Source organism: Sitophilus oryzae, unplaced genomic scaffold (genome assembly GCF_002938485.1).
Source record: "Sitophilus oryzae breed Bouriz unplaced genomic scaffold, Soryzae_2.0 scaffold_1002_pilon_pilon, whole genome shotgun sequence".
NCBI lineage: Eukaryota > Metazoa > Arthropoda > Insecta > Coleoptera > Curculionidae > Sitophilus > Sitophilus oryzae.
In genome coordinates this window covers 618,442-642,697 of record NW_022145619.1, presented here as the reverse complement: position 1 = coordinate 642,697, position 24,256 = coordinate 618,442, and the positions used below count along the sequence as shown (strand labels likewise).

General features: G+C 31.5%; 1 protein-coding gene across 1 annotated transcript in view; it reads right to left on the bottom strand.

Annotated features, from left to right (window-relative positions):
• The window catches only part of LOC115886269, a 27,106-nt gene extending 2,850 nt beyond the window's left edge, over positions 1–24,256 (bottom strand). The window contains exons 1-4 of the mRNA XM_030905395.1: positions 23,764–24,256; positions 17,341–17,864; positions 9,666–10,305; positions 6,682–6,949 (exon numbers count right to left, since the gene is read on the bottom strand). Coding sequence (XP_030761255.1) covers positions 6,682–6,949; positions 9,666–10,305; positions 17,341–17,864; positions 23,764–23,891 — 1,560 coding nt within the window. The 5' untranslated portion in view covers positions 23,892–24,256. The remainder of the gene's footprint in view (positions 1–6,681; positions 6,950–9,665; positions 10,306–17,340; positions 17,865–23,763) is intronic.

Below are 24,256 nucleotides of genomic sequence, written 5' to 3'. Positions count from 1 at the left end.
ATTATCTGAAGGAGAAATTTCCATATTAATCAAGCGTTACATTTTATTGGAAATTAACTTTTCACGTGAATTTAACACGTGAATGATATTTAAAACGGTATTTATCCTTGTCTTTTTTTTTGTTTGCGAACGTTGGTAGTATTTAAAAACAATTTTCTCACGTGTAAGTATTAAAAAGATAAAAACAACATTAACTAGGTATACCAGCATATTACTATCACTTTATGTAGGCACGTGAATGCAAATAGAAGAGGTTTACAGTTATTAGTAAAGAAAAAACAAAAGTATAACTAAATGCCGGATAATAATAAAATCGTTTGTATTTTCTTTTTGAGCACTGATTTTATTTATCAAAATGAAATTGGCAAAACCTAAAGTAATGTACAACGAAGTGGTAGAGAGAATAGACGTTCCAACATAAAACACAATACTGGAAATAGTAAAAGAATATTTGGGACAACTAATACACAGCTCAGGACTTCTACTACCAGAAATCAACAGAAGAATTAAGCTAGTATCGAGTACATATGGAAGAAACTTTTTCATATTAAAATCTAGAATGTCACTCTATCTAAAGAACAAAACATTCGATGAATATGTACTACCAGTCATTCATAACCTATGCATGCGAAACCTATACACTTAAAACGGACATTATAAGGAAACTACAGGTAGCACAACGCTGAATGGAACGAAATATGCCGGTAATAACCAAGAAAGACCGTAAAAGAATAGAGTGGATACGACAAAAATCCAGGTAATAGATGTCATCAACAGAATCAAATCCCTTAAGTGGCAATGGGCAGGACACCTGACGAGAAGGACTGACAATAGATGGACCACAATAATTACAGCATGACACCCACGAGGAATTAAGAGAAGAACTTGGATACATAATTAGAAATACATAATATTACAATATTGTTAATTATACAGGGTCGCTGATATGTAAACGGTCGATTATTAGGTAAAATATACGAGGTGCCGCAAAAAGTTAAATATAAAAGTTATAGGGTTTTTAAATATCTATTAGCGAGTAATAAATTTAAGTATACAGGGTCGGTCATAAAGTCGTGGTACTTCAAAGTTTTTTTTTAATGGAACCCCCTGTATATTACTGCATATTTCAATTCTTCCTTCGATACTAATAAAAAATCGAGATACACATAATGTACCTCAAACCAACCGTTTCTGAGTTATTGACTTTTGCAAATATCACTTAAACAATTCGATTTAATTAATTTCGATGTGTTCGGTTTCATTTAACGATGCTATTTTGCGGAAACTGTGATACTTAATAATATTTGAGATTCGTTATCAAGTTAGCATTTATAGATGTATAAAATGAGATTATATTAAGTCTGGAAATTACAAAATTTTCGTTTAACATTTCATAATCAAAACTTCATAATTCGGAAATGGTTGAATTTAGGTACATTATGTGTATTAGAAATATTGCTTGAAATTGAAGGAAAAACTGAAATATGCAATAATATACAGGGGGTTGCATTTACAAAAAATAATTTTTTATGTGCCACAACTTTATGACCGATCCTGATACTTGAATTTATTACTAGGTACTAGACATTTAAATACCCTATAACTTTTGTATTTAACTTTTTGCGGTATACCTTGTATATTTTACCAAATAATCAACCGTTCCGATACATAACAGCGACCCTGTTCGGTGTAGAGACAGAAATTTACACAGAATTTTAAAATAAAATAAAAAATAGGGTGTTTTATTTAAAACAAAAACAGTTTTATCTGTCACACCTATTTGAAATACCCTGTATACTCAAAAATAATTTAAAATTGTATGTCTTAACATTCCCTTAAACTTTCATATTTAACATTTTTTAATACCTATCAAAATAAACGAAATAATAAACTTTATCGTTGATTAATCTTGTACAGAGTGTGGACGCCCTGTATATTTGTCTTCTTACACTATTCATAATCAAGTACAATTCACCTTTGTGATTAGAAAAAAGATATTTTGAAAATAATAAAAGAGAAAACGAGGGTATAGATATTTTTTGAAATTTCTCTGATCTAGCCTAATTAAAATTCAACTTAGATAGTATGTAAATTTTGGAAAAAACCATGTCACGATACATATTGGTAACGTACCTACAATGTCACGGTGAACAGCCGGACTGTTATAAATCGAATGTATACATGAACCTCGACGTGAATATAAATTACGTACCTACAATTTTTGAATAGGAAGAAACAGTAGTTCAGGTAAAAAGTTTCCCCAGCTAGTTGAAAATGCACAAATTTTTAAAAAATACGTTATTTGTTTTATACATATTAGAATTTGAATGCATGTAGATTGAACAAAAATACTAATTTTTTATAGATGACTAGTTGAAGCCTGACGCATCCGCCACGACATCAGGAAAATACTTTTTATTTTTTGTCTAATTAAATGAAACACAAAAAATCCGGCGACGACAGTTTTTAGTAGAGCCAATTAGCTATCTTTTAGTTAGACACAGATAAACATTAGCATTTTATATATGTAGATTGTTCGTGAAAACTGTTAAAAACTAAACTATACCGGGTGCGTCTCAAAAGTGGCTCGCCCTTATAACTTTTTGATTTTTTCTGATAAAAAACGAGACTTGGTATGGTAGTATATCACATAAATTAGGATTGATTGACGTACTCAGTTGTTTTTGGTAACTTCCTGTTTCACCGGAAATGACTACAACTTTTGATTTTTAAATGGCACCCTCGGTATTTTTTTTACTTTATTCGATAGAAAAGGACATTCTGAATAGAATGACATATCATATGTCAACTTTTGACATTCTTGCTTAATAAAAAATCGCATTTTAAACTTCAATCTAGAGTGAATTTTCTATCGAATAAAGTAGAAAAATACTGAAGGTGCCATTTAAAAAACAAAAGTTGTAGTCATTTCCGGTGAAACAGGAAGTGACCAAAAACAATTCTGTCCAAAAACAAAGTCTGTCCAAACGAGAGAATATCTGACAGTGACAGTTGTCTGTCGAAATTTTCCCTGACCCATCGGACAGACGGTAGTTCAGACGTGTATTTATTTTGTCGTTCACCTTTTTTTATTTTTTAATATAAGATGTTAAAATATTTTTTATATAAACATATATTTTGTTATAAAATATATTTCAATAGCTTTTATTAATTTCTATAGGGACAAAATAACTAAATATACAGAATTGTTTAGCTAAATGTTTAGATTTTTTAAAATTATAAACGTTGGAATCATTAAAGAACTACTAAAGCTACGATGTAAAATTCTTTTCAAAAGGTGTCTCCCAAATAAATAAAAAATATTAAATTTAAAACTGTATATTATTACATTTATAATGTCTATGATTAAAATAAAAGCAAGTTTGATTAAGGTTTTACCTCATTTATATCTTATCGTTTTTGAAATAAATATTTATAATTTTGTGAAATCGCAGTAACAATTTTAATGATTAATTTCCCTAGGCTTGTTTAAATTTTTTAAACCAAATACGCACTGAAGCTTTTTTATTTACTAAATATTGTGTTGCAGGAATAAAAATAATTCTACCTTATATTGCAAGGTGTCTAAAAATTAAATCTAAATAATTACTAGCTTAAAACCGCCAATAATTTGTTTAATATAAATTAAATACCCTATATACTGCAAGCATCAGATGCAGCACAATTTAATTGTCTATCAAATTTTAATACACACTTCTTTCGGTAACTTTTCAGGTTTTCGTAAGAAATGCATATTTTTATAATCTGGACTTTATTTATCAATGTACTCATGGAATTTTGGCATTTTAGATTTTTTTTAATAAAATTTAATCATTTATATATTACTATATAATCACTTGAAGACATTTTTGATTCGCTTTGTATTTATGCATCGAATTTAACGAGGATTGTGGCGTTTGAATAACGGTGTTCATTTCACGAACGATGCAATATAAAGCATTTTCAGACCGTGGTAGTACCGGCGACCTCGTGGGTACGTCTATTATTGTTGTACCTTTCATCTTAAAATACCAGTTTCGACACGAACGCGTTAAAGGTTGTTGTTAGATGAAAATATTTTGCAATACGTAAATGTAAATCAAATTCTACTTGTAAATACTGTAATTTTGCAGAATTTTTGTAAGATTTTTTTTCAAACATCACAAATTATTTTTTCAATAATTCGCAAATAATATAAAAAGTAATACCTTGTAAGTAATTATGCAGGGTTGTTCACCACATACAAGGACTATTAGAGCTACAAGTTAAAAATATTTTTACAAGATACACAGTGTCTTAAATATAAAAAAAATATTATAGTTGTATTTTTTAAATGGAACACCCTGTATATTATTTTATTTTTAGATTCTACGATTGAAATAAAGGTAAATTTGATTAAGATAACACTTAAACCTTACTGTTTTGAAATATTTTCAATTTTATGAAATTACAGTAAAAATTTTAAGGCTTCATTTCTTCAAGGGTATCAAAGGGTTTAATACTAAATATTTACTGAAGTTTATTTATTGATCAGATATTGTGTTGCAATAATAAACAAAATACTACCTTATACCGAGTGTCTAAAAATCGATATTAAATAATTACTAGCTTTAAACGGCAATAATCTTATATACAGGGTGCGTTTTCTACAATGTTCTCTGTGGGTATCTCGGAAAGTACTAGAGATAGAGAGTCGGTTAAATGGGGAAAGAATTGCAGTTTTGGGGGGTCATGATGATAAAACAGTTTCTATTGAACTTTTAGCACAAAAACATTTCAAATTTATGATTTCAGTCTAATAACTATTTAGTCAACATGTTTAATTAATGTCAATGATATCAGGTATTGATAAATTCGATTCCAAATATCTCGGAAAACATTACTGTAGCGATTTTTACCAAGAGACCTTTTTAAGTAAAAAACGTCGTAAATGTATATTTTTTAACTCAGTATTTTTATACAGGTAGGGACAAAAAGTTATTACTCTTCAAACAAGTTAAAAAATATGTAGGTGGCGCCCTCTACTAGCAGGAGTTATATTGACATGAAAATAAAATTTCTCATGTCAAAAAACTCCCAGACACGTTATTGACGTTACTTCAGAAATTATTTGGAAAAAATCGAAATAAAAATCTTACAAATATACGCCTTTAAAATTTTTGAAAAAGTTCATGGCTTACTAGATATTTCGAAAAAAAAACAAATTTAGGCTATTTTAAAAATTGTCTTTAATTCCATTATAATATATTTTAGACAAAAAGTTTTCAGATAAAAGTTGAAGATAATCACATCCTTAATAAGATTGTGTCCTCCGTTTTTTTCTAAAGCCTGTCATTTTTGACATATGACACAAACACAGGTTTTTTTAAATGGAAACCATAGTTGGCCATGACTTCATAAAAAGCGCCATTTTTTAGGCTTTTCAGCGTTATAAGTTATAATATGTTTTTTTTTTGAAAAATGACTGAGCCAATTCTTATAATTTTTAAACAATTTCACTTAGTTAGCCATGAAAACAGGTTCAATTGTCGTTGCTTTCAGAGATTCCAAACTGTCACATCCAAACTTCGTAAATTAAAATAAACAAAAATTGCAAATATGAATTTTTAGTAGGATTTGTGATTCAACCTTTCTTGGATACTAGCGCATCAATAGAGTGGTTCCAACATGACTTTCATTATGACACATTCCCCCATAATGAAAGATATGTTAAAAATTATTTATATTATAATTATGCAAACTCGGGGATAGGAAGAGGTGGGCCAATTGCATGGGCCTCCTCGATCACCTGACCTATCCATTTTAGATTTTTTTTATGCGGTATGGTTAACAACAAGGTTTACAAAAGAACTTATGAATTAAGAGAGGCACTCGAAGAGGCGGTTCGGGAGAAGTTTAAGTCGACCGGTCGTTCTGTGAGAATAGTTAGTAACTCAGTTTTAAAAAGATGCATTTATATGTACTCAAAACAATGGCGGATTTATGAACATTATCTAAAATAAATTCATACTTACAAATTTTGTTTATTTTAATTTACAAAGTTTCGATGTGACAGTTTCACATTCCTGAGAGCAACTACATGAACTTGTTTACATGGCTAACTAAGTGAAATTGTTTAAAAATGATAAGAATTGGCTATAACTCAGTAATTTTTCGAAAAAAACATATCATAGCTTATATCGCTGAAAAGCTTAAAAAATGGAGCTTTTTATAAAGCCATGGCCAACTATGGTTTCCATTAAAAAAAAACATATGTTTGTGTCATGTTAAAAATAACAGGCTTTAGAAAAAATCGGAGAACACAAACTCATTAGGGATGTGATTATCTACAACTTTTTGTCTAAAGTAGATTATAATGGAACTAGGGACAATTTTTAAAATAGCCAAAATTATTTTTTTTCGAAATATCTAGTAAGCCAAGAACTTTTTCAAAAATCTGAAAGTCGCATATATGACCCCACAAAACTGCAATTCTTTCCCCATTTACCAACTCTTTATCTCCAGTAGTTTCCGAGATACCCATAGGAAACCCCCAAGATACCCATCGTAGGAAACTCACCCTGTATACACCCAATACTTAAAAACTCTTATACTTATAAATTTTAATTTATATTTTATTTATATTATTATTAATATTTATTATTTTTAAATTACTTATAAATATTTTAAAAAACTACTTACCATTTCTCGTCTCAAAATGGCTAACTGTGTATCCATATTCGTTGTTTTCGTTGTGTTTAGTCCGTCATTAATCGATTGACTGGAATATGTCGATGATACATGATGCATAGGCGTCATTTGAGGTCCCTGATTGGATCGTATGGAACTAGACCTTACCGGGGTTGCCGGATTTTGTCGTTGCCCTTGTAAATGACCGTCTATGAAATTGAATCCCGACAGGGATTTAGGCAGAGGAGGTAAACCGTGTAAATGCGACATTTTGGCTATCCTGAAAGAGGTAGATAATATAATTATTAATATAATAATAATTAATTATTGAATTATAATAACACATTATACAGGGTGGTCCGAACTGCATTCCGGAAACTTCGGCAGCATATTCTGCAGATAAAAATAAGTAAAAAAGTTCGTATAATTGTATGTCCTAAAATGCTTAGTTTCAGAGATACAGGGTGTAGAAGTTTCATTTTTATTTCGATTTTTTCCAAATAATTTCTAAAGTAACGTCAATATTTGGATAAAAATTGGTGTCTAGAAGTTTTTTGACATGAAAAATTTGACTTTGATATCAATATGGTTCCTACTAGTAGAAGGCGCCACCTACATATGTTTTAACTGTTTTGAAGCGTAATAACTTTTTGTCCGTACCTATATAAAACTCCCGAGGGAAAAAATATACATCTCAGTGACTTTTTACGGAAAAAATTTCTCTTAGTAAAAAGCGCTACGAACAACCGTTCTCAAGATATTTAGAATGGAAATAGTCAATACATGTCATTATTGACGAAAAATAAACACGTTGAGTAGATAGTTATTTCACTGGAATAAAATAAATTTGGAAAATTTTTATTTTTTTTAAATTAATCATAATCTATATATTAATATAAATATCATCATTTTTCTGCAAAAAATGATGATAAAACAGTTTCTATTGAACTTTTAGCACAAAAACATTTCAAATTTATGATTTCAGTCCAATAACTATTTAGTCAACATGTTTAATTAATGTCAATGATATCAGGTATTGATAAATTCGATTCCAAATATCTCGGAAAACATTACTCGTAGCGATTTTTACCAAGAGACCTTTTTTAAGTAAAAAACGTCGTAAATGTATATTTTTTTACTCAGTATTTTTATACAGGTAGGGACAAAAAGTTATTACTCTTCAAACAAGTTAAAAAATATGTAGGTGGCGCCCTCTACTAGCAGGAGTTATATTGACATGAAAATAAAATTTCTCATGTCAAAAAACTCCCAGACACGTTATTGACGTTACTTCAGAAATTATTTGGAAAAAATCGAAATAAAAATGAAACTTCTACACCCTGTATCTCCGAAACTAAGCATTTCAGGACATACATTTATACGAAGTTCTTTACTTATTTTTATCTGCTGAATATGCTACCGAAGTTTCCAGAATACCAAACCAAACCAAACCACCCTGTATTATAAAAAAGTTTTTCCTCTTGTAAAGACAATCCGGGGACATACTGTAAAGCGTTAAAATAAGGTTATACCTTCCGTCGTCTCTTATTACACCCTGTAGTCATTTCCATATACACCATATTCATTTTACATCACAACTTTTGTCACAACGTTGTTCGCGATTTAATTTTTCTACGTGTTACAATATATTAACGGTTGTTTATATTTTTTATTACGAGTCGGCAATTTGCACTTGTTACCTATCCTCCGCTACTGAAGTTAACCCCCCCCCCCTCCTCTAAGAATTGATGAGGAAGCATTTTAACACTTTTCTTTATACTGTTTGATCGAGAGAAAAAACGGTGTCAAAGACGGCTGGGTAATGATAATAATCAATGGTAATTTTGGCGAGGTCAATCTCTAGACGTCGCGTCGCTTACTAAAGATTGACATAAAACTTGTCAAAAATTAACACTAATTATAGAAAGATTTAAAAAGGATAGAACGTTTTCAGACACAAAAATCTATCCCCCAAAATACATTTCATTTCATTCGATATAATAATAAATTACAACCTTCTTAAAGCCAACTGGCAGTAAGTGCCATTAAAAAATAAAGAAGAGTATGGGCCAAGTAAATAACGTCCAGGGCTTGACCTCGCCAAAAATTATCCTTGACTGTTTTTTTCGACCATATGCTATATTTCAATTATCGATATCTACCAGACCTGAAAATATTTGCACTTATTTAAGACTCACCCTGTATGTGTTCATAACAATTTAGACACTAATACCATTAAAATTCTAGCAGCTACGATGCAAATAAACGTTTCTTACTAGATATATTTTTTATTAGTACATCCTGATTATTTTATACAGTATGTAATATATTTTTTAAATTTATTTCAAAAATAAAATCATTTAAATTTTACAAATACAAACAAAATATATTTGATATCAATTAAACTTTTAGTAATGTAATCGAGGGCGCGATTTTTAAATTTATTGTTGCCAACCATGGACATATTCGGTGCCGGGCTGACTAACTGGAATTTAAATTTCCCGCTGGGGATTCAGGTGGTAGCTCTGGTGTAAAAAATGTCAAGTTGCCACATTTATTTATTTTCTGACATTGTTATTCGTTTTGACATTTTAGTTTTGTATTACGAGCTTTTGGTTTAAATAAATAGTGTTATGATACTCTAAGCTTATAAATGTTTACTAGCAGACCTTGCAGGCGAACATTGTTCTTTTTAGAACCTCTTTTAGTGAGAAGAGTGCAAGATAGCTTAATTGCCGTAAAAAACTCATCGGAACTTAATTAGAATATTTTGAACGGGAAAGCGGTAGTAATGGTCCTTTATGTCCCTTAAGTGCTGTTAAGAAGGTGAGTTTTGTTGATGTAAATAATAAATAATTGTTTAAATATTTATAATTAATTTATTTTTGTTTTCCTAAAATATTTTGATTAAAAGAAAATATGTAAAAGTGGGCAACGCTGTGCCGGTCATGCTTAACCACGCGACTAAAAGTTTATTTGATATGAACTATACCTACCTTTTATAATCAAATTCAAATCCCTCATCGTTTTGTCGCCTATCCTCCTCAATCGTAATATGACAACTGGACATTTTCACTTCTTTACCATCATTCACGCCGTACCAATCGTTAGTGTGAATCTTCTCTTTGTCATTTTTTATTTTTTCATCCCCATACAAATTCGCCGATGGCATTCTTTGCCGTTTCATTATTTTCTCCTGATCGTTTTTCATGTTTTGCAACTCATCAATAAGATGCTCATGGTTTAGTTGATCGGTGAATTTAACTTTGCGTTCATTAGTAGACGTGGTACTACTACTATTATCATCGCTAATTACGATAACAGTTAAGTTATTGTCCCCCGAAGAATTTTCAACGTTATTAGAAATAATTATTTTATTTTCATTGTCGTCTTTTATAATATTCTCGGTTAAAGACGATCGATTACTGTCGCTGTTTGAATTCACTTCTAGTACCGAAGCGAACATCTCATCGATCAGAGTATTTACGTGGTTTCTGTCGTTAAGAGTTTTACTCCACTGATCGTCGGGAGTGTTGTTTTTGGTACTACGTAAACTATCACAGTTATCCGAGAGTTTGGAGGATATGCCGCTTTCCATGGTACTCGTTCGACTATCGTAATCCTCATGACATTTGCCTGTAAAATAAAAATGTTTATTCTTGTTATCTTAAACTTTAGCAACGAACAAATTTCTCACATTTATCATATAACTAAGCATATCTTAGTTTATCTTAAGCATGGTCTCATAACAAATACCAAACGAAAAAAAAACGGCGTCAAAGACGGCTGGGGAATGACAATCGATGATGATTTCGGCGAGGTCAAGCCCTCTAGACGTCATTTACTTGTCCCGAACCTGCTCTTCTTTATCTTTTAATGGCGCTTACTGCCAGTTGGACTTAACCGGTTGTAATTTATTTTTATAATAAATAAAAATGATTTTTAAACGGCGTAGTTTAAAATTCGAGAAAAAATAGTATTTTTTCAAACGTCACAAAAGTATTGCCAAATTTTTGCGACGTGACTGACAATACAGGGTGAGCCTTAATAAGTTCAAACAATTTCAGGGGTGGTATATTTCGACCCCAGGAACACGTCTAGAGGTTTTTTTCGCTAAAAAAAGATGTTGAAAAGCGTGCATTTTCATATGTGCATTCCCCCCCCAGGTATAAAAGGGATGCAAATACAGAAAAAATCCGGTGACACTCAAATTTTTTTCAAAAAAAAATCATTTTTTTTTTAATTTTCAAACTTAAATAACTCGGTTATTCTGGACTTATCTGAAAAATGGTAAAGAGAAAATATGTTTCTTTTATCGAGATCTACCAGCCCTGAAAATATTTGCACTTATTTAAGACTCACCCTGTATAAAAAGTCATTTTAACGCCTAGGCATAAAAGTGAAGCACTGTTATGCCTAAGCACAAAAGCACGAAAATATATTATTAAACTGACATAAAGTGTCAAATTCAACGAGACGTAACCATAGTTTCTCGATATAGGTATTATTACATAGAAGGTATGATCGAATAAAAACGGCGTCAGCGATGGCTATGAAATGACGATCGATGACATTTCCCATATAATTTTACATATAAAATGACAGCGATCTTTATTTCATAGCCATCGCTGACGCCGTTTTTATTCGATCATACGGTATTAGTTTTAAATCTTTTTATATTATTTGGAGCATTTGAAATTGTTTAAAAACTATTTGTGACGTTTGAAAAAAATAGCATGTTCTATTCGGAGTAAAAATTACTTTTTGTGGCTCAAAAAGTGTCATTTTTACTCCTAATAAAACAATATATTATTTTTTTGAAATAGATATGTGTGTCTGGAAACGTTCTATCCTTTTTTCATCTTTCTATAATTAGTGTTATTTTTTGACAGCTGTCATGTCAATTTTTAGTAAAGCACGTCTGGAGATTGACCTCGCCAAAATTATCATCAATAATTGTTATTTCCTAGTCATTTTTTTTCGATCATACGGTATTAACGACATCGTACAGAGTGTACCATTTACATTTTAGTTGGAAGTGAAGGTAATTTATATTATTTATTAGCTTCGCTTATTAGTAAAAATAGAACATTGCGGTTTTAGCAAACCTTACATCGTTTTTTTGTAAAGAAGAGACCAAAGACGCCTCAAACTAGTATTATTGTTTCTTAGTTTTTATCAAACAGAGTGATTTTGAAAATATTACAATTTCAGACACCCCTCGTATCTCAGTTGTCCGACGAATTATGAAAAAGAGTTAATATTATATACGGGGTGTTTCAAAAAACATGTGCCATCTCTTGTAAGGAAATTCCTCACGTAAAAATATGATATATTTTTGTAGCTACAGGGGATTAAAATCTGCATTTTTCCGATTTATTACAATTTTCTTCCAAGTGCTTTTAGCGATTCAAATGAAATGTTGAGGGTAAAAGTTACTACGTATATGTTACTATATGTGTATAGTACTAAAAAAGTGTCGACAGGGACGTGCATATGGGTTATTACTGGAATATTTTTCTAAAAAAAGGATGTGCGCTAATGACTTTTTTCTTTCCTTATCACATTTGTATAGGCCGTTTAATATTCCGATTAATAGTTGTATCTTGATATTTTGTCGATTTCGACCTCTTTGATGAGATAAACGCAATTTTATTAATCGCAATTAATAAAATATGTCGCATTTAATAGTAACTTTTACTCTCAAAATTTCATTCGAATCGCTAAAAGCACTTGGAAGAAAATTATAATAAATCGACCAAAAATAAAGGCTTGAACACTCTGTAGCTGCGAAACAAAGTAGAATCGGACCTACGTTGATATGAAAAATAAATGTTATTTTTACATGAGGAATCTCCCCACGAGAGACGACACATGTTTTTTGAAACACTCTGTAGAACTTTTTACGCGGAATCCAGTCGCTTAATGAGTATTTTAATATTTTCATTTTTGAGATACCAGACCAATGTTTATTTATGTAAATAGGACACCTTGTATATTTATCAAGAAATTTATTTGTCTTTTTATAAACTTTTCAAAAATATATATCAATGTAGATTTATCTATGACTGTAACTATACCGGGTGCGTCTCAAAAGTGGCTCACCTCTATAACTTTTTTATTTTTTTAGATAAAAAAACGAGATTTGGTATGTTAGTATATGACATAAAATAGGATTGATAGACGTATTCAATTGTTTTTGGTCACTTCCTGTTTCACCGGAAATGACTATAACTTTTGATTTTTAAATGGCACCTTGGGTATGTTTCTACTTTATTCGATAGAAAATGACACTATGAATATAATGACATTTCATATGTCAAATTTTGATATTTTCGCATATGGTTTATTTAAAATTGTAACATGCGGTTCATAACGACAACTTGACTCGAAATACTAAGTGTGTGGTACCAAATTATTCGTAAAAAAATGCTTTTTCCAAATACGCTAAAGAGCCACCCTCGATCCATTTGCAAAAATTGAGATAATACTATGATTAAAAATACGATTTGGGCATCTTTTAACCGGCCAGGACAAGACACGAAAAACATTAGACGATCAAAACTATTTTTCCAAGGCTTCTTGATTAAAAATCAAGCGTGTTTTCAGCACAGTTTTAAACGAAAATGTCAAAAGTTGACATATGATATGCCATTCTATTCAGAATGCCATTTTCTCTCGAATAAAGTAAAAAAAATACCGAGGGTGCCATTTAAAAATGAAAAGTTGTAGTCAATTCCGGTGAAACAGGAAGTGACTGAAAACAACTGAATACGTCAATCAATCCTAATTTATGTCATATACTAACATACCAAATCTCGTTATTTTATCTAAAAAATAAAAAAGTTATAGGGGTGAGCCACTTTCGAGACGCACCCGGTATACTGAATAAATAAATGAAGTGTGGAGAGAAAAAGACATTTTTAATCGATATCTCCACTTTACAAAATTATTTTCTAAAATAAAATAAAAATAGTACATCAGGTACTCACCGTCATGCATCACGCTGAATTTATCGTCACCAATCGAATTGAAATTGTTCTTCATTAATTCGTCTTTCTCTTTAGCTGCCAAACACTCGGTATCCTCTATTTCTACTTTCTTACAATTATTATTAAGTATCAAACCAGGACCTTTTTTATCGATCACTTGCGGTCTCTGGCAGATATCATTCTTTAAAACTCTCTACTCTGTTTAAATTTGTTTGAATATTCTCCGATGTTCTTCCTATGTAAATTATCGATTCCTTATTTTGATTGATGTCATTATGAGTAGTTCTCTTTGAGCTGTCGTTTCGTTTTAGGATCGAATTCGTTCTTTTTACCTCCGTTTGGTGACTTTTCAGGTTGTCAGACAGGTACACTACAGGTCTGGAACTATGCTTGTCCACCGCAATGCTTCCTTGGTAGTAATTCTGCTTTTTTAACATGACTTTGACTTGATCCACGCCATCCGATGGGGGTGGAGGTGCTTGCCGGGCTGGAGATTTCGTTTTGTTTCGATCCACCATTTTATCACTGAAAGAGTAGTGAAAAAACATTTATATAAAGTGCTTCATATGAAATACAAAACCTATTAAGTAAAATTTAAATACCGGGTTATGTATTCGCTTAGGACAAAAATAGGAAATCCCATGTAAATTTTAAGGGTGTCGTTTATTGGCTCCCTTATCGATTTTAGAAGAAATTTTTAACGCACTGGATTAGATCAGGCTACCTATCAAATTTGAAACTCTTCCGATAAGCCGTTTTAAGGTTATTTGCAAAATTAAGTACTTAAAAAAAGTAATTTGTACCGGGTGGCCAACTAAGAATAGACGCCGGCTGTATCTCAGAAACTACTTATAGTATAATTTTGAGAAAAAATTGTTATAAGTACATCGACCAAGATAAATCGCTGGAAAGTATTTTCAAGTTCAAAAAATTTCCGTTAGGGGGCGTATCTGTGATGGCCAATCAGAAAACAGGAGATTTCTTCAAAATATTCAGGTGAAGAGGTATTTTAAATACTGCTATTGTAATCAATAGGAAATTTGTAATTTTTTTGATATAGCCTCTTTTGCTCCATCTCATAAAATAAAGTGGTGGGGGAACGTGAAACTTTCTTTTATTAAAATAAGGATACCTCTGGTTTGAGTTACCCGATTTAAACAAACTAGGGCTCGTTTACACAGTATACAGTATACATTTTGTTTTCATACATTTTTTCGTGGTAGCTAGTGGGCGCTGTTTGACATCATAACAAATATTGCGCTTTTGCATAAACAATTTAAATAGCAAGTTATATATCTTTTTGCACAGTCAAATGGAGCACAAAATTTCCAAAGTATCAGTGCAAACCGCAATTTTCTATCTCCTCTCTAACGGAAGATTTTAAGGGAAAAAATCATGTGAGGCTGCCGCCTAGGATTAAAAGGTATAAAAATTATAGTAGTAGGCTAGGAACAAAAAGAGGTAAATTGGTTACGTCAAAATAACAAAGCGGTTTAGTTTTGTTTCCAGGCATTCGAATTTCGAACATTTTCTGAGAAAAAAAATGACGTCATAATTTTTTAAACGTGTTTATGTAACATTATCGCCCATCCATATATTTTTTACTACTATCTGGTAAATTATATGTACGTAGTTGTCAGATTAAAATATCCGGAAGTCGGAAAATCAATAATTTTATTTAAATTTTTAGGAATTTCGTGCCGCCATATTGTTTTTAATAGAAAACGCGCGAATTTCGTATGGCCGAAAACTACGGTTTATTTTCATGCTAATGTCATTTAGTTATTAATCCGTTAAGTTCGTTTTTAATTTCACTGGTTTTCGTGTTTTACCTGTTGTTTGCGTTATTTATTATATATATTATTAAGTTTATGTTGTTTGGGTTTTCATATAGCAACGAAGGTGCGAATCTTAACAATAGGCACTACAGGTCCAAATCTATCCTTGATGCAAGTAGTTCAGCACCAAGACCGTTGGTCGGTAAATGTTTGGGCCGGTATTCTAGGAGGGTGAATCATTAGACTTTTTTATTCAGCTGAATGGAGGAATCCACAATTTCTAAGAGAGGGATTGCAAATTTTGTTAGAGGATCCATCAAGATGAAATTGCATTTGTTGCCATTTCAGCATGATGGTTCAATTGGTGCAGTTCTGCGCCTTATTTTGTTATGAATGTGTGTTGCTTTCTCAGCAACCATTTTTGGGGCAAACCCTTCCAGGACTTAAAAAATTTCTGTAAAAATTTGTCAAATCCTGGAAGGTAAACCAAGTACCAGTACTAGATACCTCGTAGCAATATCCGTAAAAGAGTTTTAAGTGGAGAACAAGAACCCGAGACCTCCACGAGCAGAAATGAGAATAAAATTCAAAAGAGAACTGAAAATGAAGTTTGTCCATCAATTACCTTAGTGAATTGATCAAACTGCGACATTAAAATTAAAATGAACTCAAAAAAGTTATTAAAAAATATAAAAATAATATTTGTTTATAGTGTCATAGTTAGTGGTAATATTATTCTGTGAATTACTGTAAAAACTCTTTAATAAACATTTAAACAAAACATTTAATTCGACCGTAGAAAAAATGTTGCAGTCATGACTGCAGCTCTCGACTTCGTCTTGAGCTGCAAGACTCATGCGTCGTCCAACAAATATATCCTTTTTGCACTATAGTTACACAAATAACTATTTTAACGACCTAATTTCCCAAATACTTTAAAAACGGCTTAGCGGAAGAGCTCCAAAATTGACAGGTAGCCTGATCAAATCCAGTACTTAAAAAGTTCCATTAAAAGTTTCTTGTAGAATCAATAGGGGAGCCAATAAACGACACCCTTAAAATTCACATATGGGATTTCCTATTAGATGTCCTGAGCTGATACATTACCCGGTATACAGGGTGAATCTTAAATAAGTGCACATATTTTAACAGGGCTGGCAGATCTCGATAAAAGAAAACATATCTTCTGTTTGCCGTTTTGCAAATAAGTCCAAAATGACAGAGTTAGTTTACTTCGTAAATTAAAAAGTATGATTTTTCGCTTAAATTTTGAGAAACACTGGATTTTTCTGTTTTCGTTCCTCTAAATTTAATCTATTCTATACTACAACACTGAAAATTGTTTTTTTTTCGAAAAACACAAAATTTTTATTTCGAAAAAAAGACATCATAGGCGTGTTCTTGGGTTGGAAATATACCACCTTTAAAAATATGTTCACTTACTTAAAACGCACTCTGTGTAATTTGCAAATATGACAACTAGAACACAGGGTGATTCCAGGTAGTCGTTTTCCATAAACCGATGATAGATTTTTTTGAAAATTTGGATACTACATATAATATAATGCAATGAAGTCCTTGATTTGAAACTATAATTGAGGCAGTTGCAAAACCCATCTTATCCCAAAACCGCTGTTTCGAGATAATACGCAAAAACTGTTTTAGCCATAGACTTAAAATAAAATATAGACTGAGCATCTACATACCAAATCTCGTTATTTTATCTAAAAAAATAAAAAAGTTATAGGGGTGAGCCACTTTCGAGACGCACCCGGTATACTGAATAAATAAATGTGGAGAAAATAAAAAAGTGTGGAGAGGAAAAGACATTTTTAATCGATATCTCCACTTTACAAAATTATTTTCTAAAATAAAATAAAAATAGTACATCAGGTACTCACCGTCATGCATCACGCTGAATTTATCGTCACCAATCGAATCGAAATTGTTCTTCATTAATTCGTCTTTCTCTTTAGCTGCCAAACACTCGGTATCCTCTATTTCTACTTTCTTACAATTATTATTAAGTATCAAACCAGGACCTTTTTTATCGATCACTTGCGGTCTCTGGCAGATATCATTCTTAAAACTCTCTACTCTGTTTAAATTTGTTTGAATATTCTCCGATGTTCTTCCTATGTAAATTATCGATTCCTTATTCTGATTGATGTCATTATGAGTAGTTCTCTTTGAGCTGTCGTTTCGTTTTAGGATCGAATTCGTTCTTTTTACGTCCGTTTGGTGACTTTTCAGGTTGTCAGACAGGTACACTACAGGTCTGCAACTATGCTTGTCCACAGCAATGTTTCCTTGGTAGTAATTCTGCTTTTTTAACATGACTTTGACTTGATCCACGCCATCCGATGGGGGTGGAGGTGCTTGCCGGGCTGGAGATTTCGTTTTGTTTCGATCCACCATTTTATCACTGAAAGAGTAGTGAAAAAACATTTATATAAAGTGCTCCATATGAAATACAAAACCTATTAAGTAAAATTTAAATACCGGGTTATGTATTCGCTTAGGACAAAAATAGGAAATCCCATGTAAATTTTAAGGGTGTCGTTTATTGGCTCCCTTAACGATTTTAGAAGAAATTTTTAATGCACTGGATTAGACCAGGCTACCTATCAACTTTGAAACTCTTCCGCTAAGCCGTTTTTAAGTTATTTGCAAAATTAAGTACTTAAAAAGAGTAATTTGTACCGGGTGGCCAACTAAGAATGGATGCCAGCTGTATCTCATAAACTACTTATCGTATAATTTTGAGAAAAAATTGTTATAAGTACATCGACCAAGATCAATCGCTGGAAATTATTTTCAAGTTCAAAAAATGTCCGCTAGGGGACGTATCTGTGATGGCCAATCAGAAAAGAGGAGATTTCTCAAAAATATGCAGGTGAAGAGGTATTTTAAATACTGCTATTGTAATCAATAGGAAATTTGTAATTTTTTTGATATAGCCTATTTTGCTCTCATAAAATAAAGTGGTGGGGGAAGGTTAAACTTTCTTTTATTAAAATAAGGATACCTCTGGTTTGAGTTAACCGATTTAAACAAACTAGGGCTCGTTTAAAAGAGTTTTGCTTTCTTAATAATCTACAGTATAAATTTTGTTTTCATACATTTTTTCGTGGTAGCTAGTGGGCGCTGTTTGACATCATAACAAATATTGCGCTTTTGCATAAACAATATAAATAGCAGGTTATGTATGCTTTTTGCACAGTCAAATAGAGCACAAAATTTCCAAAGTATCAGTGCAAACCGCAATTTTCTATCTTCTCTCTAACGAGAGATTTTAAGGGAAAACATCATGTGAGGCTGCCGCCTAGGATTATAAGGTATAAAAATTATAGTAGTAGGCTAGGAAACAAAAAGAGGCAAATTGGTTACGTCAAAATAACAAAGCGGTTCAGTTTAGCTTTCAGGGATCCGAATTTCGGACATTTTCTGAGAAAAAAAATGACTATAATATTTTAAACGTGTTTATGTATACTCTGTTTTTTTTCTCAGGTAAGATTTCGACAGACGATGACAGAAGAAAAGCAGATGGCGTCCCATACCAATATATTTATTTTACTAAAAAAGTTTCTAATAATTTTAAAGTTATCTATGGATGGGTTTAAATATAAATCCGTCATGCGTCGTGTCTTGTTGTTTTTAACCAGTTTTATTGGTTTATTTAAAAAATGACAGATCGTATTTCAATTTTATTGGTTTGATGGAACGATGAACGACAAACGGACGCCGATGCGTATGAACTCGCCTCTTTAGATTTTTGTCATTTTGACGCTTGTCAAAGTCTTGCCAAATTATAGGTTATAATTTTGTGTCAACTTTTGTTAAATACCCTGCGTTTTGGAAGATGATGCATTTTGATTCGTGTTATTACATGTGTTTTGTGTCTTTTGAAGTCAAGTGGAGGAAAAATCGAGTGAAAATTAACTGTAGACCCAGAGCAGAGTTTATGGTTAATACTCGCTGCCCTGGCAGAAATTCTTACACCAATGAAGTTGCCATCGATAAAGTTTGTATACCATTTCGTCGTAGATAAGTGCATCTCGTATATGGTAGAAGGATCAAACTAAACACATACTAAAAACTGGAGTAGCTGTAAAATATCGACATCACACGATAGGTAAATAATGGATTTTAGTACTACAGAAAAATAATGTCAAAAGGTACTGGTTTAAAAAAATTAAGATTAAAGTTAATTAATCAACCTTTAAGGTATAAAATTTGGTAGGTGTTATTATTAATAAAATAGTTTGTTTTATTTACCTATGTTGTTTTATTTATTCCTGTGGAATATTACAAATTGATAGTTAGAAAAATAATGTCAAAAGGTACTGGTTTAAAAAAATTAAGATTAAAGTTAATTAATCAACCTTTAAGGTATAAAATCTGGTACGTGTTATTATTAATAAAATAGTTTGTTTTATTTACCTATGTTGTTTTATTTATTCCTGTGGAATATTACAAATTTGTATTTGTACATAAGTTATATTGATAAATATAATCATAAATGCGGGTAGTTTCGTAAAGCTTGAAAGTAAATAATAGTTCTTTTTTATATTTTTTTGGTATGTTGTGTCTTGTTCTTGTTTGTTTTGTATTAACACATACCGTTTTTATTAAATAAAATAACTCGATTACATTTTTTCAGTTTTGTACAGTTTTTTTCACAATATTTTGAAGTAATCACTTGCCATCTTGTCAATCAAATTTTAAATTTATCCTGCTATGCGTTCCAGTTGTACCAACTTATTTCTTTGTAAAATAAAATAAACTACTTTGAAATTAAAATGACAGACACATCTATCACTGTCAAGGATCTTCTCGTTGGACAGACTATAACATTATCGCCCATCCATATATTTTTTACTACTATCTGGTTAATTATATGTAGATAGTTGTCAGATTAAAATATCGGAAAGTCGGAGAATCAACAATTTTATTAAAATTTTTAGGAATATCGTGCCGCCATATTGCTTTTAACAGAAAACGCGCGAATTTTGTATGGTCGAAAACTAGGGTTTATTTTCATGGTAACGTCATTTAGTTATTAATATTAATCCGTTAAGTTCGTTCTTAATTTCACTTGTTTTCGTGTTTTACCTGTTGTTTGCGTTATTTATTATTATATTATTAAGCACATTATTAAGTTTATGTTGTTCGGGACGCTTTTCATATAGCAACGAAGGTGCGAATCTTGTTGCTCTATCCTTGATGCAAGTAGTTCAGTACCAAGACCGTTGGTCGGTAAATGTCTGGGCAGGAATTCTAGGAGGGTGAATGATTGGACTTTTTATTCAGCTGAATGGAATGAACTATTCACAATTTCTAAGAGAGGGATTGCAAATTTTGTTTGAGGATCCATCATGATGAAATTGCATTTGTTGCCATTTCAGCATGATGGTTCAATTGGTGCAGTTGTGCACCTTATTTTGTTATGAATGTGCGTTGCTTTCTCAGCAACCATTTTTGGGGCAAACCCTTCCAGGACTTAAAAAAATTCTAAAAATTTGTCAAATCCTGGACGGTAAACCAAGTACCAGTACTAGACACCTCGCAGCAATATCCGTAAAAGAGTTTTAAGTGAAGAATTAGAACCCGAAACCTCCATGAGTAGAAATGAAAATCAAATTCAAAAGATTACTGGAAATGAAGTTTGTCCATCAATTACTTTAGTGAATTGTTCAAACTCAAAAAAGTTATTAAAAAATATAAAAATAATATTTGTTTATAGTGTCATAGTTAGAGGTAATATTACTCTGTGAATTACTGTAAAAAAATTTTAATAAACATTTAAATAAAAATTTTAATTCGACCGAAGAAAAAATGTTGCAGTCATGACTGCAGCTCTCGACTTCGTCTTGAGCTGCAAAACTCATGAGTCTTGCAACAAATATGTCCTTTTTGCACTAGTTACACAAATAACTATTTTAAGGACCTAATTTACACACCTAATTATGACAGGTAGTCTGACCAAATCCAGTTTTTAAAAAGTGCCATTAAAAGTTTCTTCTAGAATCAATAGGGGAGCCAATAAACGGCACCCCCCAAAAATTACATATGGGATTTCCTATTAGATGTCCTGAGCTGATGCATTACCCGGTATACAGGGTGAATCTTAAATAAGTACACATATTTTAACAGGGCTGGCAGATATCGATAAAAGAAACATATCTTCTGTTTGCCGTTTTTCAAATAAGTCCAAAATGAGAGTTAGTTCTCTCTCAAACATCAAAAAGTATGATGTTTCGCTTAAATTTTGAGAATCACTGGATTTTTTTTTGTTTTCATTCTCTAAATTTAATCTATACTACCCACTGAAAATTGTTTTTTTTTCGAAAAATACAAAATTTTTATTTCGAAAAAAAGACATCATAGGCGTGTCCTTGGGTTGGAAATATACCATCCCTAAAAATATGTTCACTTATTTAAAACGCACTATGTATAATTTGCAAATATGACAACTATAATACAGGGTGATTCCCGGTAGTCGTTTTCCATAAACCGATAATAGATTTTTTTTTGAAAATTTGGATACTATTTACTATACATACAATGCAATGAAGTCCTTGATATTAAACTATAATTATTGAGGTGTCAAGTTGCAAAACCAATCTTATCCCAAAACCGCTGTTTCGAGATAATACGCAAAAACTGTTCTAACAAATGTTTGATGCGTTATTTCCGAGTTTTTTTTACAAAAAAACGTGTCCATTATGGGGAATCATTGTTTTGTATCTGGTTTTTCTAGAAATAAAAATTAATATTTAGTTTTTAAAGAGAAAACACACAAAAATAATTCGGATGAGGCGGGTTTTGTTGCAGTATGATGCATATTCTGGGTTTTGCAACAGCAAGATATTTGCATTCTAACTTGATTTATTAGATATACTATTTTATTAAAAATAAGGATTTGAAATGGAAGGTCAGTAGTGATTTTATACATGTGTAAAAAGCCTATGAAATAATTCGGGATTTGCAACAATAATGACAATAAAAAGCAAATATAAGTGGATAAGATGGATTTTTTCTGCAGTAACGTAATTTGTAGTGAATTTTATATAGAAATAGGCGACTTTTGCTACATTTTGGACTATGATTCTGTAGATTTTAGGATCCACTATTAATATATCTCATTAAGCCATTTTTAATGGATAATGCGGGTTTTGCAACTTTTTGTTTTGCAACAAGAATTTTGTAAAAATACAAATTAATTTATTGATAAATACGTATACTTACAGATATATTTTTGATATTTTTATTATCGTGTTATTTATTTAACGTAAGTGCTATTTTTATATTTAATTTTATCTTATCATTTATCTTTAAAATTAATCTTTACCTTTCTATGAATTAATATGAACTGAACATTTTCTCACTAAATATATTTTTTGCTATTTTATTAATAGTTGCCTAATACCATACAATCAAAAAAAAAACAGCGCCAAAGACTGCTGTGGAATGACAATAGATGATAATTTTGGCGAGGTCAAGCCCTACACGTCATTTATTTGACCCGTAGTCGTCTTAATTTTTTAACGGCGCTTACAGCCAGTTGGCCTTAAAAAGGTTGTAATTTATTTTTAAATCAAGTAAACATTATTTTTAAATGGTGTAGATAGAGATGGTTAAAAATTCGAAAGAAAATATTTTTTTGGAAATAGATTTGTGTGTCTGGAAACGTTCTATTCATTTTTTTTAATACAAAATTTTTAAAATATTTTTTAGAAGTCTTTCAGGTATCGAAATGTACCACCACAAAAATATTTGCACTTTTTAAGACTCACCCTGTATAAATCTTATATTATTATACGGGAGATACAGGATCTCCCTAAATCTAAGAAAATGTGAAAATTTGCAAACATGATAACTATACAGGGTGATTCATGCACGGTAGTGTTAATTTTTGACATGTTTTATGTCAAATTTTAGTAAATGACATTTAGAGATTGCTCTCACCAAAATTATTATCGATTGTCATTTCTTAGCCGTCTTTGACACCGTTTTTTCATAGTAACATATGATAATATAATAGTACGCGGTATTTTTAAGATTCACATGTCTTCTTTCTCACTCCCAATCAATGAACTTAACCACGAAAGAAGACACATGACACATGACACATTCTTCATTCTAACCTCGTATTTGGCCAGAAAATAAATAAATATATTTAAACAACCAACAGTGATTCGCATTTAAGTAAATCGCTAAAACAATAATATTTGCAGAACATTTTAATAACAAATTTGCATCAAGAACTTCACTATTGGCCTGTGTACTTGTGTAAACTAGTTTATAAAAATAACTCTTACCTCTCTGTAGTTTCATTTCCATGTTTAGTTTTTGCTAGTGCTTCGTGGATCAGAGATTTTGACGGTCTGGGTGGTACTGGAGGTGGAGGTTTATACACTTTTCCGGTACTTTTCTCGTTGGAGCGCATCGCGTACTAATAAAATCACAACATCGAATAGTTAAAGCACTAATATCAACCGCACTATCTCGACTAGAACCCCCCAAATTAATCACTCGTTTAGATTATCATAAGATGAATCATTCTCTACATATGTTGCTATGAATTACGCGACACTCATCGGTACGAAAACAAGCGCGTTGACTTTACGGTACCACACACAAACGGTACGAATCTCTCCGAACGACTAATAAAACTAAAACAGCTAGAAGAAAGGTACGACCGAGGAAGGACACAGCCAGCTGCGTCCGAGCGAACAGGTGAACCCGAGTGGGGGAGAGAGGTCTTTCTGATTCTTTAGTACCAGTTGGTACTTTTTCCGTACTTCGCAGGCC